Below are 17,229 nucleotides of genomic sequence, written 5' to 3' on the forward strand. Positions count from 1 at the left end.
TGGGACCTGTAAAGAACAATGGGCCTAATTCAGATCTGATCGTAGCAGCAACTTTGTTAGCAGATGGGCAAAACCATGTGCACTGCAGGAGGGGGGGACACACTTTATTTTTACACTACAATTTAGATTTCAGTTTGAACACCCCCCACCCAAATCTAACTCTCTCTGCACATATTATATCTGCCCCCCCTGCAGTGCACATGGGCCCTCATTCTGAGTTTTGCAGCCCTGCGATCAGATAGTCGCCGCCTATGGGGGAGTGTATTTTACCTTAGCAAGTGTGCGATCGCTTGTGCAGGGGAGCTGTGCAAAACGTTTTGTGCAGTTTCTGAGTAGCTCTGAACTTACAAAGCTGCTGCGATCACTTCAGCCTGTCAGGTCCCAGAATTGACGTCCGACACCCGCCCTGCAAACACCTGGACACGCCTGCGTTTTCCACAACACTCCCAGAAAACGGTCAGTTGCCACCCAGAAACGCCTTACTGCTGTTAATCACCTTGTTCTTTGTAAGGTCCCACGCTGCCTGGCGTTTCCCGTCACCGGCCGACGATGAGCCTGCGCATTGCAGTCGCGGTGCATGCGCAGTTCAGACCCGATCGCACCGCTGCGAACAACTGCAGCGTGCGATCGGGTCAGAATGACTCCCATGGTTTTGCCCATCTGCTAACAAAGTTGCTGCTACGATCAGGTCTGAATTAGGCCCAATATTAATTTCTATTTTGACACATTATCCCTGCACCCACCTCCACTAGGGGTGCAGGGAATAGCCCTGGTCTGAAAGCGCTGGTCGATCCTCGGTAAGGAGGGTCCCAACTTTCTAAGGATTTTCAGGCCAGGGCTGACGATTTTGGGACAGCTTTTACAGTATGGCAGGGGAACCCCACCCTGTGTGTCTCCCTGTAATAGCGTAAGCTCCATGTCTGTTTCAGCCTGGGAGTAGTTATTGGAAAGTCTGTGGAACCCACGCCAGTTTCCCCCCAGTTCTCCCCCATTAAAACCAATGAAAAATCGACCAAATTCATAAAACCGACTTTTAGTAAATAAACACCTTAGTTTCCTTTACGTGCTGTGATGAATAAAGTTGCATCAACGTCAGTGAGGTCCCTTACTACCTTTTTTAATATGACAACATCACAGTGATCAATAATAAATCCTTCTCCAGAGAGAACATTTCTTGCAAAATTCTCATCATATTTGAAAACATGGAACTTCTCCTGCCCAACCATGTAATAAGTCCCATTTAAAGCGCCAAGTAATATCAGGTGTCCTCCAGGTTTCAGTAACTTTGTAATTTTCCTCAGATGGCTGATGTAATCATTTTCATCTTTGCTGGTGACTTCCAGCAGCCAGGTGGTGATGATGCAGTCGGCTTGTGGCAGCACCACCGGGTCTGTGATATTTTCTTTTTCAAAGCTACAGTTCACAATCTGTTTTATTGCCGTCTTCAGCCTCATTTCTTTGTCCTCACACTGGTCACTGAAAAATACAAACACAATAATTGTCATATACCTGTACAAACAGTGCTCAAAGTGGGGGCGGTATACAACGGTATGGCATACCGGCACTTCTTTGAGCACTGTCCCCTGCCATGCTGCCGCATCGAGCTCACCACGGTGCTACTATTTCAAATCTACTGCGGACTGGCAGTCGGCGGTCCGCGGCAGATTTGAAATAGTAGCGCCGCGATCATAGGAGCCGCACTGCAGTGCCACACCATCACCGCAGCACTGTCCTCCTCCACCACCCATCCATCGCGGCAGCCACATCACTGTATCCACGCCCCCCCATACATTGCGGCATCTGCATCACTATCTTTTCCCCTTAATGGATCCATCACCGCAGCCGCACCACTGGCGTCCACCCCATCATGAACCAGAGCTCCGGCAGGGGAGCTGCTGTGCATGAAAGTGTGTGGTTGGAGCGAGAGGCCAAGAAGCCAATAGCTTAACAGGGAAGGGGCAGGGATGGAGCATTTTGCCGGGCATCGCTACCGCTGCGGTGCCTGAGAGTCAGACATTCCAGAGCCGCATTGCGGGGGACCGATGAGGCACTGGCACCCGCACACTAGCAGGAGCCTGGCGGTAGCAGAAGGACTATGGTGACACTGTGTACAACAGACTGCAGTTAAATCCAGGTGAGGGGGGGCACAGTGTGGTAGACACAGTATGTCCCTATGTCCCTGCTGTTACTCTCCCTGTCCCTATGTCCCTGCTGTCACTCTTCCTGAATTTTGTCTCATTCCATGTGGGATAATGTGAATTTCGGCTCATTCAGTGTGCTCTAATGCGAATTTCAGCTCATACGGTGTGTTATAATGTGAATGTCGGCTCATTCTGTGTGCTATAATGCGAATTTTGGCTCATTCCATGTGTTATAATGTGAACTTCGTCTCATTCTGTGTACAATAATGTAAATTTCGGCTCATACCGTGTGTTATAATGTGAATTTCGGCTCATTCTGTGTGCTATTTTTTGAAATTCGGCTGATACCGTGTGCTATAATGTGAATTTCAGTTCATTCTGTGTGCTATAATGTGAATTTCGTCTCATACCGTGTGCTATAATGCAAATTTCAGCTCATACCGTGTGTTATAATTAGTGATGTGCACCGGACATTTTTTGGGTTTTGTGTTTTGGTTTTGGATTCGATTCCGCGGCCGTGTTTTGGATTCGGACGCGTTTTGGCAAAACCTCCCTGAAATTTTTTTGTCGGATTCTGGTGTGTTTTGGATTCGGGTGTTTTTTTTACAAAAAACCCTCAAAAACAGCTTAAATCATAGAATTTGGGGGTCATTTTGATCCCATAGTATTATTAACCTCAATAACCATAATTTCCACTCATTTTCAGTCTATTCTGAACACCTCACACCTCACAATATTATTTTTAGTCCTAAAATTTGCACCGAGGTCGCTGGATGACTACGCTAAGCGACCCAAGTGGCCGACACAAACACCTGGCCCATCTAGGAGTGGCACTGCAGTGTCAGACAGGATGGCACTTCAAAAAAATAGTCCCCAAACAGCACATGATGCAAAGAATAAAGAGGCGCAATGAGGTAGCTGTGTGACTAAGCTAAGCTACCCAAGTGGCCGACACAAACACCTGGCCCATCTAGGAGAGGCACTGCAGTGTCAGACAGGATGGCACTTCAAAAAAATAGTCCCCAAACAGCACATGATGCAAAGAATAAAGAGGCGCACCAAGGTCGCTGGATGGCTAAGCTAAGCGACACAAGTGGCCGACACAAACACCTGGCCCATCTAGGAGTGGCACTGCAGTGTCAGGCAGGATGGCACTTCAAAAAAATAGTCCTCAAACAGCACATGATGCAAAGAAAAATTAAAGAAAAAGAGGTGCAAGATGGAATTGTCCTTGGGCCCTCCCACCCACCCTTATGTTGTATAAACAGGACATGCACACTTTAACAAACCCATCATTTCAGCGACAGGGTCTGCCACACAACTGTGACTGAAATGACTGGTTGGTTTGGGCCCCGACCAAAAATGAAGCAATCAATCTCTCCTTGCACAAACTGGCTCTACAGAGGCAAGATGTCCACTTCCTCCTCATCGTCCGATTCCTCACCCCTTTCACTGTGTACATCCCCCTTCTCACAGATTATTAATTCAACCCCACTGGAATCCACCATCTCAGGTCCCTGTGTACTTTCTGGAGGCAATTGCTGGTGAATGTCTCCACGGAGGAATTGATTATAATTCATTTTGATGAACATCATCTTCTCCACATTTTCTGGAAGTAACCTCGTACACCGATTGCTGACAAGGTGAGCGGCTGCACTAAACACTCTTTCGGAGTACACACTGGAGGGGGGGCAACTTAGGTAAAATAAAGCCAGTTTCTGCAAGGTCCTCCAAATTGCCTCTTTTTCCTGCCAGTATACGTACGGACTGTCTGACGTGTCTACTTGGATGCGGTCACTCATATAATCCTCCACCATTCTTTCAATGGTGAGAGAATCATATGCAGTGACAGTAGACGACATGTCAGTAATCGTTGGCAGGTCCTTCAGTCCGGACCAGATGTCAGCACTCGCTCCAGACTGCCCTGCATCACCGCCAGCGGGTGGGCTCGGAATTCTTAGCCTTTTCCCCGCACCCCCAGTTGCGGGAGAATGTGAAGGAGGAGCTGTTGACAGGTCACGTTCCGCTTGACTTGACTATTTTCTCACCAGCAGGTCTTTGAACCTCTGCAGACTTGTGTCTGCCAGAAAGAGAGATCCAACGTAGGTTTTAAATCTAGGATCGAGCACGGTGGCCAAAATGTAGTGCTCTGATTTCAACAGAGTGACCACCCGTGAATCCTGGTTAAGCGAATTAAGGGCTCCATCCACAAGTCCCACATGCCTAGCGGAATCGCTCTGTGTTAGCTCCTCCTTCAATGTCTCCAGCTTTTTCTGCAAAAGCCTGATGAGGGGAATGACCTGACTCAGGCTGGCAGTGTCTGAACTGACTTCACGTGTGGCAAGTTCAAAGGGTTGCAGAACCTTGCACAATGTTGAAATCATTCTCCACTGCGCTTGAGTTAGGTGCATTGCCCCTACTTTGCCTATATCGTAGGCAGATGTATAGGCTTGAATGGCCTTTTGCTGCTCCTCCATCCTCTGAAGCATATAGAGGGTTGAATACCACCTCGTTACCACCTCTTGCTTCAGATGATGGCAGTGCAGTCTTCGGCACGTGGTGGCTGAATGCCGAAAGTAGTCCGCAATTCTTCGGGCCACCGACAGCATCTCTTGCACGCCCCTGTCGTTTTTTAAATAATTCTGCACCACCAAATTCAATGTATGTGCAAAACATGGGACGTGCTTGAATTTGCCCAGATGTAATGCACGCACAATATTGCTGGCGTTGTCCGATGTCACAAATCCCCAGGAGAGTCCATTTGGGGTAAGCCATTCTGCGATGACGTTCCTCAGTTTCCGTAAGAGGTTGTCAGCTGTGTGCCTCTTCTGGAAAGCGGTGATACAAAGCGTAGCCTGCCTAGGAACGAGTTGGCGTTTGCGAGATGCTGCTACTGGTGCCGCCACTGCTGTTCTTGCTGCGGGAGGCAATACATCTACCCAGTGGGCTGTCACAGTCATATAGTCCTGAGTCTGCCCTGCTCCACTTGTCCACATGTCCGTGGTTAAGTGGACATTGGGTACAACTGCATTTTTTAGGACACTGGTGACTCTTTTTCTGACGTCTGTGTACATTTTCGGTATCGCCTGCCTAGAGAAATGGAACCTAGATGGTATTTGGTACCGGGGACACAGTACCTCAATCAAGTCTGTAGTTGCCTGTGAATTAACGGTGGATAACGGAAACACGTTTCTCACTGCCCAGGCTGCCAAGACCTGAGTTATCCGCTTTGCAGCAGGATGACTGCTGTGATATTTCATCTTCCTCGCAAAGGACTGTTGGACAGTCAATTGCTTACTGGAAGTAGTACAAGTGGTCTTCCGACTTCCCCTCTGGGATGACGATCGACTCCCAGCAGCAACAACAGCAGCGCCAGCAGCAGTAGGCGTTACACTCAAGGATGCATCGGAGGAATCCCAGGCAGGAGAGGACTCGTCAGACTTGACAGTGACATGGCCTGCAGGACTATTGGCTTTCCTGTGTAAGGAGGAAATTGACACTGAGGGAGTTGGTGGTGTGGTTTGCAGGAGCTTGGTTACAAGAGGAAGGGATTTAGTGGTCAGTGGACTGCTTCCGCTGTCATCCAAAGTTTTTGAACTTGTCACTGACTTATGATGAATGCGCTGCAGGTGACGTATAAGGGAGGATGTTCCAAGGTGGTTAACGTCCTTACCCCTACTTATTACAGCTTGACAAAGGCAACACATGGCTTGACACCTGTTGTCCGCATTTGTGTTTAAATAATTCCACACCGAAGAGGTGTTTTTATTTGTAATTTGACCAGGCATGTAAATGGCCATATTCGTCCCACGGACAACAGGTGTCTCCCCGGGTGCCTGACTTAAACAAACCACCTCACCATCAGAATCCTCCTTGTCAATTTCCTCCACAGCGCCAGCAACACCCATATCCTCATCCTGGTGTACTTCAACAGTGACATCTTCAATTTGACTATCAGGAACTGGACTGCGGGTGCTCCTTCCAGCACTTGCAGGGGGGCGTGCAAATGGTGGAAGGTGCCACCTCTTCCCATCCAGTGTTGGGAAGGTCAGGCATCGCAGCCGACACAATTGGACTCCCCTTGGGGATTTGTGATTTAGAAGAACGCACAGTTCTTTGCCGTGCTTTTGCCAGCTTAAGTCTTTTCATTTTTCTAGCGAGAGGATGAGTGCTTCCATCCTCATGTAAAGCTGAACCACTAGCCGTGAACATAGGCCAGGGCCTCAGCCGTTCCTTGCCACTCCGTGTCGTAAATGGCATATTGGCAAGTTTACGCTTCTCCTCAGACGCTTTTAATTTTGATTTTTGGGTCATTTTACTGAACTTTTGTGTTTTGGATTTTACATGCTCTCTACTATGACATTGGGCATCGGCCTTGGCAGACGACGTTGATGGCATTTCATCGTCTCGGCCATGACTAGTGGCAGCAGCTTCAGCACGAGGTGGAAGTGGATCTTGATCTTTCCCTATTTTACCCTCCACATTTTTGTTTTCCATTTTTTAATGTGTGGAATTATATGCCAGTATCAATAGCAATGGCCTACTACTATATATACTGCGCAAAACTGAAATGCACCACAAGTATGGATGGATAGTATACTTGACGACACAGAGGCAGGTAGAGCAGTGGCCTACTGTACCGTACTGTTATATATTATATACTGGTGGTCAGCAAACTGTGCAAAACTGAAATGCACCACAGGTATGGATGGATAGTATACTTGACGACACAGAGGTAGGTAGAGCAGTGGCCTACTGTACCGTACTGCTATATATTATATACTGGTGGTCAGCAAACTGTGCAAAACTGAAATGCACCACAGGTATGGATGGATAGTATACTTGACGACACAGAGGTAGGTAGAGCAGTGGCCTACTGTGCCGTACTGCTATATATTATATACTGGTAGTCAGCAAACTGTGCAAAACTGAAATGCACCACAGGTATGGATGGATAGTATGCTTGACGACACAGAGGTAGGTAGAGCAGTGGCCTACAGTACCGTACTGCTATATATTATATACCCTATCCGTTTAGTAGATAGACAGTGTCTAGTTAGACAGTCAATAGATAGACACCATATATTAGACAGACATTAGGTCGACAGGGTCAAAAGGTCGACAGGGTCAAAAAATCGACATGGAAAATGTCGACAGGTCAAAAGGTCAAAAGGTCGACATGGAAAAGGTCGAAAGGGCAAAAGGTCGACAGGTCAAAAGGTCGACATGGAAGATGTCGACAGGTCAAAAGGTCATCTGGTCAAAAGGTCGACATGGTCAAAAGGTCGACATGATAATTGTCGACATAAAAAGATAGACAAATGTGTTTTTTTAATTTAACATGTTTTTGGATTATTTCATACTTTCTCTATCCATGTCGGCATAGAGTTGGTTATAAACCTTGTGGCGAGCGCAGCGAGCCACCGTGCCCGAAGCGTGGCGAGCGAAGCGAGCCCCGCGAGGGTATGCCTTTCTGCAATTGGGGTGCCAGATGACAAAACTATCCACACAAAGCACAAAAATGCAAAAAACATGGGGGTTTATTTACTAAGATTCGTAATTTCCGTAAAAAGGTCAAAGTTCAATCACGAATGACATCGACAGTGTAAAACTGCAACTTTTTGAATTGATTACGATGGATTTACTAAGCTGTCGTATTCGGGTTTTTCTTTTCTTCCGATGTCGATGTCATTCGTGGTTTTTTACCTATTTTTACGGCAGTGATTAGCAAAACACTGCCGACTTTTTTTACAATCAATCTCGGCCGGATCTGTGTGATCCGTGCTGGGGTTTTTTTTTTTTTTTTAATTAAACACTGTAAAATAATATAAAAAAATGCGTGGGGTCCCCCCTCCTAAGCATAACCAGCCTCGGGCTCTTTGAGCCGATCCTGGTTGCAAAAATATGGGGGAAAAAATGACAGGGGTTCCCCCATATTTAAGCAACCAGCATCGGGCTCTGCGCCTGGTCCTGGTCCCAAAAATACGGGGGACAAAAAGAGTAGGGGTCCCCCGTATTTTTAAAACCAGCACCGGGCTCCACTAGCTGGACAGATAATGCCACAGCCGGGGGTCACTTTTATATAGTGCCCTGCGGCCGTGGCATCAAAAATCCAACTAGTCACCCCTGGCCGGGGTACCCTGGGGGAGTGGGGACCCCTTCAATCAAGGGGTCCCCCCCCCAGCCACCCAAGGGCCAGGGGTGAAGCCCGAGGCTGTCCCCCCCCATCCAATGGGCTGCGGATGGGGAGGCTGATAGCCTTTGTTGTAAAAGAAAAGATATTGGCCCTCATTCCGAGTTGATCGGTCGCAAGGCGAATTTAGCAGAGTTACACACGCTAAGCCGCCGCCTACTGGGAGTGAATCTTAGCTTCTTAAAATTGCGACCGATGTATTCGCAATATTGCGATTACTAACTACTTAGCAGTTTCAGAGTAGCTCCAGACTTACTCTGCCTGTGCGATCAGTTCAGTGCTTGTCGTTCCTGGTTGACGTCACAAACACACCCAGCGTTCGCCCAGGCACTCCCACCGTTTCTCCGGCCACTCCTGCGTTTTTCCCGGAAACGGTAGCGTTTTCAGCCACACGCCCCTGAAACGCCGTGTTTCCACCCAGTAACACCCATTTCCTGTCAATCACATTACGATCGCCGGAGCGAAGAAAAAGCCGTGAGTAAAAATACTTTCTTCATAGTAAAGTTACTTGGCGCAGTCGCAGTGCGAACATTGCGCATGCGTACTAAGCGGATTTTCACTGCGATGCGATGAAAAAGAACGAGCGAACAACTCGGAATGAGGGCCATTGTTTTTAGTAGCAGTACTACAAGGCCCAGCAAGCCTCCCCCGCATGCTGGTACTTGGAGAACCACAAGTACCAGCATGCGACGGAAAAACGGGCCCGCTGGTACCTGTAGTACTACTACTAAAAAAATACCCAAAAAAAGACAAGACACACACACCGTGAAAGTAAAGATTTATTACATACATCCACACAAACATACATACATACTTACCTTATGTTCACACGCAGGTCGGTCCTCTTCTCCAGTAGAATCCAAGGGGTACCTGTTGAAGAAATTATACTCACGAGATCCAGGGGTCCAGGCTCCTCGGGAAATCCAGGGGTAATCCACGTACTTGCATAAAATAAGAAAACGGAAAGCCGAGCCACGAACTGAAAGGGGCCCCATGTTTTCACATGGGACTCCTTTCCACGAATGCCAGAAAGCCACTCTGACTTCTGTCTAAGTGGGTTTCTTCAGCCAATCAGGGAGTGCCACGTTGTAGCACTCTCCTGATCGGCTGTGTGCTCTTGTCCTCACTGACAGGCAGCACACGGCAGTGTTACAATGTAGCGCCTATGCGCTACATTGTAACCAATGATGGGAACTTTCTGCCCTGCGGTTGACCTAAAGTGACGTCACCGCTGAGCAGAAAGTTCCCATCATTGGTTACAATGTAGCGCATAGGCGCTACATTGTAACACTGCCGTGTGCTGCCTGTCAGTGAAGACAGGAGCACACAGCTGATCAGGAGAGTGCTACAACGTGGCGCTCCCTGATTGGCTGAAGAAACCCACTTAGCCAGAAGGCAAAGTGGGTTTCTTGCATTCGGGGAAAGGTGACCCATGTGCAAACATGGGTCCCCTTTCAGTTCGTGGTCGGGACACCGTTTTTTTATTTTTGGCAAGTACGTGGATTAACCCTGGATTTGCCGAGGAGCCTGGACCCCTGGATCTCGTGAGTATAATTTATTCAACAGGTACCCTTGGATTCTACTGGACAAGAGGACCGACCTGCGTGGGGCCATAGGTAAGTATGTATGTATGTATGTGTGTATGTAAGTAATAAAATTATACTTTCACGGTGTGTGTGTCTTGTCTTTTTTTGGGTATTTTTTTAGTGGTAGTACTATAGGTACCAGCGGGCCCGTTTTTCCGCCGCATGCTGGTACTTGTGGTTCTCCAAGTACCAGCATGCGGGGGAGGCTTGCTGGGACTTGTAGTACTGCTACTAAAAACAATATCTTTTATTTTACAACAAAGGCTATCAGCCCTCCCATCCGCAGCCCATTGGATGGGGGGGGGACAGCCTCGGGCTTCACCCCTGGCCCTTGGGTGGCTGGGGGGGGTGGACCCCTTGATTGAAGGGGTCCCCACTCCCCCAGGGTACCCCGGCCAGGGGTGACTAGTTGGATTTTTGATGCCACGGCCGCAGGGCGCTGTATAAAAGTGACCCCCGGCTGTGGCATTATCTGTCCAGCTAGTGGAGCCTGGTGCTGGTTTTAAAAATACGGGGGACCCCTACTCTTTTTGTCCCCCGTATTTTTGGGACCAGGACCAGGCGCAGAGCCCGATGCTGGTTGCTTAAATATGGGGGAACCCCTGTCATTTTTTCCCCCATATTTCTGCAACCAGGATCGGCTCAAAGAGCCCGAGGCTGGTTATGCTTAGGAGGGGGGACCCCACGCAATTTTTTTTAGCAAAAATAAGCACTTTCACACCCCTTCCCACTGATATACATGCACGGATCTCATGGATCCCTGCATGCATCTCAAATCACGGATAAAAAAAGCAGGTCTGTTTTTTTTTAGGACTTTTTTACGAGTTGTAATTTTTCACGGCAGTGTTTTGTGTTTTTTTGCTTTGCACTTCTTAGTAAATGACCGAGATTCATACTTAAACAGCCGCGTTTTGACCGATGGTGTATTCATTCGTAATTTTTTACCTGAACTAGCAAAAAATTACGAATGCCCTCATCACTGCCGTGATTAGTGTTTAGTAAATGACCGAGATTTACCGAGATGACACTTTGATGAAAAAACGGCATCTCGGTCAAAATCGGGAGCTTAGTAAATATACCCCATGGTGTCTACCTTTTTCATGTTGACCATTTTCATGTCGACCTTTTGACCCTGTCGACCTATTGACCTGTCGACCTTTTGACCTGTCGTCCTTTTCCATGTCGACCTTTTGACCCTGTCGACCCTGTCGACCTAATGTCTGTCTAACATATGGTGTCTATCTATTGACTGTCTAACTAGACACTATCTATCTTTCATACCGGAACCATTATATACTGGTGGTCAGCAAACTGTGCAAAACTGAAATGCACCACAGGTATGGATGGATAGTATACTTGACGACACAGAGGTAGGTAGAGCAGTGGCCTACTGTACTGCTATATATTATATACTGGTGGTCAGCAAACTGTGCAAAACTGAAATGCACCACAGGTATGGATGGATAGTATACTTGACGACACAGAGGTAGGTAGAGCAGTGGCCTACTGTACCGTACTGCTATATATTATATACTGGTGGTCAGCAAACTGTGCAAAACTGAAATGCACCACAGGTATGGATGGATAGTATACTTGACGACACAGAGGTAGGTAGAGCAGTAGCCTTCTGTACCGTACTCCTATATATTATATACTGGTGGTCAGCAAAATTATGCACTGTACTCCTACTATATACTACAATGCAGCACAGATATGGAGCGTTTTTCAGGCAGAGAACGTATAATACTGGTGGTCACTGGTCAGCAAAACTCTGCACTGTACTCCTCCTATATAATACTGCTGGTCCCCAGTCCCCACAATAAAGCAGTGTGAGCACAGATATATGCAGCACACTGAGCACAGATATGGAGCGTTTTTCAGGCAGAGAACGTATAATACTGGTGGTCACTGGTCAGCAAAACTCTGCACTGTACTCCTCCTATATAATACTGCTGGTCCCCAGTCCCCACAATAAAGCAGTGTGAGCACAGATATATGCAGCACACTGAGCACAGATATGGAGCGTTTTTCAGGCAGAGAACGTATAATACTGGTGGTCACTGATCAGCAAAACTCTGCACTGTACTCCTCCTATATAATACTGTTGGTCCCCAGTCCCCACAATAAAGCAGTGTGAGCACAGATATATGCAGCACACTGAGCACAGATATGGAGCGTTTTTCAGGCAGAGAACGTATAATACTGGTGGTCACTGGTCAGCAAAACTCTGCACTGTACTCCTCCTATAATACTGCTGGTCCCCAGAATAAAGATATTTGCAGCCCCCTGAAAGTTCTGAAACAAAGTGAGAATACGCCAGCCACGTCCTCTCACTATAATTTCCAATGCACGAGTGAAAAATGGCGGCGATGCGCGGCTCCTTATATAGAATCCGAATCTCGCGAGAATCCGACAGCGGGATGATGACGTTCGGGCGCGCTCGGGTTAACCGAGCAATACTGGAGAATCCGATTATGCCTCGGACCCGTGTAAAATGGGTAAAGTTCGGGGGGGTTTTGATTCCGAGGAACCGAACCCGCTCATCACTAGTTATAATGTGAATTTCGGCTCATACCATGTGCTATAATGTGAATTTCAGCTCATACCGTGTGCTATAATGTGAATTTCGACTTATTCTGTGTGCTATAATGTGAATTTCAGCTCATTCTGTGTGCTATAATGTGAATTTCGGCTCATAACGTGTGCTATAATGTGAAATTGGCTAATTCTATTTGCTATAATGTAAATTCGGCTATTCTATGTGCTATAATGTGAATTTTCGGCTCATTCTGTGTGCTATAATGCGAATGTCAGCTCATACGATGTGCTATAATGTGAATTTTGGCTCATTCTATGTGCTATAATGTGAATTTCGGCTCATACCGTGTGCTATAATGCGAATTTCAGCTCATACCGTGTGTTATAATGTGAATTTCGGGTAATTCTGTGTGCTATAATGTGAATTTCGGCTCATACCGTGTGCTTTAATGTGAATTTCAACTCATTCTGTGTGCTACAATGTGAATTTTGGCTCATTCTGCGTGCTATAATGTAATTTTGGCTCATACCGTGTGCTATAATGTGAATTTCAGCTGTTACCGTGTGCTATAATGTGATTTTCAGCTCATTCCGTGTGCTATAATGTGAATTTCGGCTGATACCGTGTGCTATAATTTGAATTTCGGCTCATTCTGTGTGCTATAATATTAATTTTGGCTCATTCTGTGTGCTATAATGTGAATTTTGGCTCAAACCATGTGCTATAATGTGAATTTCGGCTCATACCGTGTGCTATAATGTGAATTTTGGCTCATACCGTGTGCTATAATGTGAAATTGGCTCATTCTGTTTGCTACAATGTGAATTCGGCTATTCTATGTGCTATAATGTGAATTTTGGCTCATTCTGTGTGCTATAGGGGTATATGCAATTGCGGTCGAATTCCCGAAATTGTCGAATTTCGGGAATTTTTCGCCAAAAAAAAAAAAAAATCGACAATGCAATTCAGTACTTTCCGACAAAAAAAAGGACTTTCAAAATTCGACTTTTTGAAATTCGACTTTTGACAAATTCGACTTTTTTGCAATGATACACATGCTGCAATTCGACCAAAGTCTATTCAATGGAAGTTTGGAAATTCGACAACAGTGCTTTTAGACAGTAAATTCGTCATTTTCAATCCGCCACACTTTGGAGGGTGAAAGCAATAAAAAAAATTTAAAACATGTTTTTTTTTGTGTTTTTTTTTTTTGGTAATAGCATATCTATTTATATTAGAAGGGATTAGGTACTTGGTTTGTCTTTTTTGGAGGCACAAGTATTATTTATATATTTTTAAAAATATATATATTTTTTTTAATAGCTGGAACGGTAAAATCAAGGAAAAAAATGGCGTGGGGTCCCCCCTCCAAAGCATAACCAGCCTCGGGCTCTTCGAGCTGGTCCTGGTTCTAAAAATGCGGGGAAAAATTTGACAGGGGATCCCCCGTATTTTTAAAACCAGCACCGGGCTCTGCGCCTGATGCTGGTGCAAAAAATACGGGGGACAAAAAGAGTAGGGGTCCCCCGTATTTTATACCCCAGCATCGGGCTCCACTAGCTGGACAGATAATGCCACAGCTGGGGGTCACTTTTATACAGCGCCCTGCGGCCGTGGCATTAAATATCCAACTAGTCACCCCTGGCCGGGGTACCCTGGGGGAGTGGGGACCCCTTCAATCAAGGGGTCCCCCCCCCCAGCCACCCAAGGGCCAGGGGTGAAGCCCGAGGCTGTCCCCCCCCATCCAAGTGCTGCGGATGGGAGGCTGATAGCCTTGAGTAAAATGTCAGAATATTGTTTTTTCCAGTAGTACTACAAGTCCCAGCAAGCCTCCCCCGCAAGCTGGTACTTGGAGAACCACAAGTACCAGCATGCGGGAGAAAAACGGGCCCGCTGGTACCTGTAGTACTACTGGAAAAAAAATACCCAAATAAAAACAGGACACACACACCGTGACAAGTACAACTTTATTACATACTGCCGACACACACATACTTACCTATGTTGACACGCCGACTGCCACAGTCTCCGACGATCCGAGGGTACCTGTTAAAAAATTATACTCACGTCCAGAGTATAATCCAGGTACTTGGCAAAATAACAAAACGCAAAAACCCGTGCCAGCGGACTGAAAGGGGTCCCATGTTGACACATGAGACCCCTTTCCCCGAATGCAGAGACCTCTACGTGACAACTGTCACTGAAAGGTCTCGTAAGCCAATCAGCGAGCGCAACGTCCTTGCACTCTGCTGATTGGCTCTGTGCGCGTCTGATCTGACAGCGCATCGCAAAGCCTCTCCATTATATTCAATGGTGGGAACTTTGCGGCTAGCGGTGGGGTCACCCGCCGGTCAGGGGCTGACCGCGGGTAACCCCACCGCTGACGGCAAAGTTCCCACCATTGAAAGTAATGGGAGAGGCTTTGCGATGCGCTGTCTGAGGTCACACGCGCACAGCCAATCAGGTGAGCGCCACGGAAGTAGCGCTTCCTGATTGGCTGAAGGGACCTCAGTGACAGGAGTCACGTGGTGTCCCGGCATTCGTGGAAAGGGGTCTCATGTGTCAACATGGGACCCCTTTCAGTCCGTTGGTACGGGTGTGCGTGTTTTTATTTTGCCAAGTACGAGGATTTGATCTCTGGACGTGGATTTATCTCTGGACACTGGCAGGTGAGTATAATTTTTTTCACAGGTACCCTCGGATCGTCGGAGACTGTGCCAGTCGGCGTGTCAACATAGGTAAGTATGTGTGTGTCGGCGGTGTGTAATAAAGTTGTACTTGTCACGGTGTGTGTCTCCTGTTTTTATTTGGGTATTTTTTTTCCAGTAGTACTACAGGTACCAGCGGGCCCGTTTTTCTCCCGCATGCTGGTACTTGTGGTTCTCCAAGTACCAGCTTGCGGGGGAGGCTTGCTGGGATTTGTAGTACTACTGGAAAAAACAATATTCTGTCATTTTACTCAAGGCTATCAGCCTCCCATCCGCAGCCTTTGGATAGGGGGGACAGCCTCGGGCTTCACCCCTGGCCCTTGGGTGGCTGGGGGGGACCCCTTGATTGAAGGGGTCCCCACTCCCCCAGGGTACCCCGGCCAGGGGTGACTAGTTGGATATTTAATGCCACGGCCGCAGGGCGCTGTATAAAAGTGACCCCCGGCTGTGGCATTATCTGTCCAGCTAGTGGAGCCCGATGCTGGTGTATAAAATACGGGGGGACCCCTACTCTTTTTGTCCCCCGTATTTTTTGCACCAGCATCAGGCGCAGAGCCCGGTGCTGATTTTAAAAATACGGGGGATCCCATGTCAATATTGTCCCCGCATTTTTAGAACCAGGACCAGCTCGAAGAGCCCGAGGCTGGTTATGCTTTGGAGGGGGTCCCCACGCCATTTTTTTCCGGGTTTTTCCCCATTTTTTTAATTTGCGGCAAAATCCGGCAAATCGGACGTTTTTCGCCCGCGGGACTGTCGAATCCGTTTTCATTGAATATGGTGAATTCCGGCAGCCACCTGCCGGAATTCACCTGTCGAATTGTGTCGAATTAAAAATGGCGATAATTTGCCGCGATTTGCCGTGAATTGCATATACCCCATAATGTGAATTTCGGCTCATAACGTGTGCTATAATGTGAAATTGGCTCATTCTGTTTGCTATAATGTGAATTCGGCTATTCTATGTGCTATAATGTAAATTTCGGCTCATTCTGTGTGCTATAATGCGAATGTCAGCTCATACTATGTGCTATAATGTGAATTTTGGCTTATTCTATGTGCTATAATGTGAATTTCGGCTCATACTGTGTGCTATAATGCGAATTTCAGCTCATACCGTGTGTTATAATGTGAATTTCGGGTAATTCTGTGTGCTATAATGTGAATTTCGGCTCATACCGTGTGCTTTAATGTGAATTTCAACTCATTCTGTGTGCTACAATGTGAATTTTGGCTCATTCTGCGTGCTATAATGTAATTTTGGCTCATACCATGTGCTATAATGTGAATTTCAGCTGATACCGTGTGCTATAATGTGAATTTCGGCTGATACCGTGTGCTATAATGTGAATTTAGGCTCATTCTGTGTGCTATAATGTTAATTTTGGCTCATTCTGTGTGCTATAATGTGAATTTTGACTCAAACCATGTGCTATAATGTGAATTTCGGCTCATACCGTGTGCTATAATGTGAATTTTGGCTCATACGGTGTGCTATAATGTGAAATTGGCTCATTCTGTTTACTATAATGTGAATTTGGCTATTTTATGTGCTATAATGTGAATTTCGGCTCATTCTGTGTGCTATAATGCGAATGTCAGCTCATACTATGTGCTATAATGTGAATTTTGGCTCATTCTATGTGCTATAATGCGAATTTCAGCTCATACCGTGTGTTATAATGTGAATTTCGGCTAATTCTGTGTGCTATAATGTGAATTTCGGCTCATACCGTGTGCTTTAATGTGAATTTCAACTCATTCTGTGTGCTACAATGTGAATTTCGGCTCATTCTGCGTGCTATAATGTAATTTTGGCTCATACCGTGTGCTATAATGTGAATTTCAGCTGATACTGTGTGCTATAATGTGATTTTCAGCTCATTCCGTGTGCTATAATGTGGATTTCGGCTGATACCGTGTGCTATAATTTGAATTTCGGCTCATTCTGTGTGCTATAATGTGAATTTTGGCTCATTCTGTGTGCTATAATGTGAATTTTGGCTGATACCGTGTGCTATAATGTTAATTTTGGCTCATTCTGTGTGCTATAATGTGAATTTTG

General features: G+C 46.6%; 1 protein-coding gene across 1 annotated transcript in view; it reads right to left on the bottom strand.

The window, feature by feature from the left end:
• Positions 1 to 1,049: 1,049 nt before the first annotated feature.
• Positions 1,050 to 17,229, bottom strand: part of LOC134965334 (nicotinamide N-methyltransferase-like) — a 45,784-nt gene continuing 29,604 nt past the window's right edge. The window contains exon 3 of the mRNA XM_063941806.1: positions 1,050 to 1,476. Within this exon, the coding sequence (XP_063797876.1) occupies positions 1,050 to 1,476 (427 nt within the window). The remainder of the gene's footprint in view (positions 1,477 to 17,229) is intronic.

This window comes from Pseudophryne corroboree, chromosome 10 (genome assembly GCF_028390025.1).
Source record: "Pseudophryne corroboree isolate aPseCor3 chromosome 10, aPseCor3.hap2, whole genome shotgun sequence".
NCBI lineage: Eukaryota > Metazoa > Chordata > Amphibia > Anura > Myobatrachidae > Pseudophryne > Pseudophryne corroboree.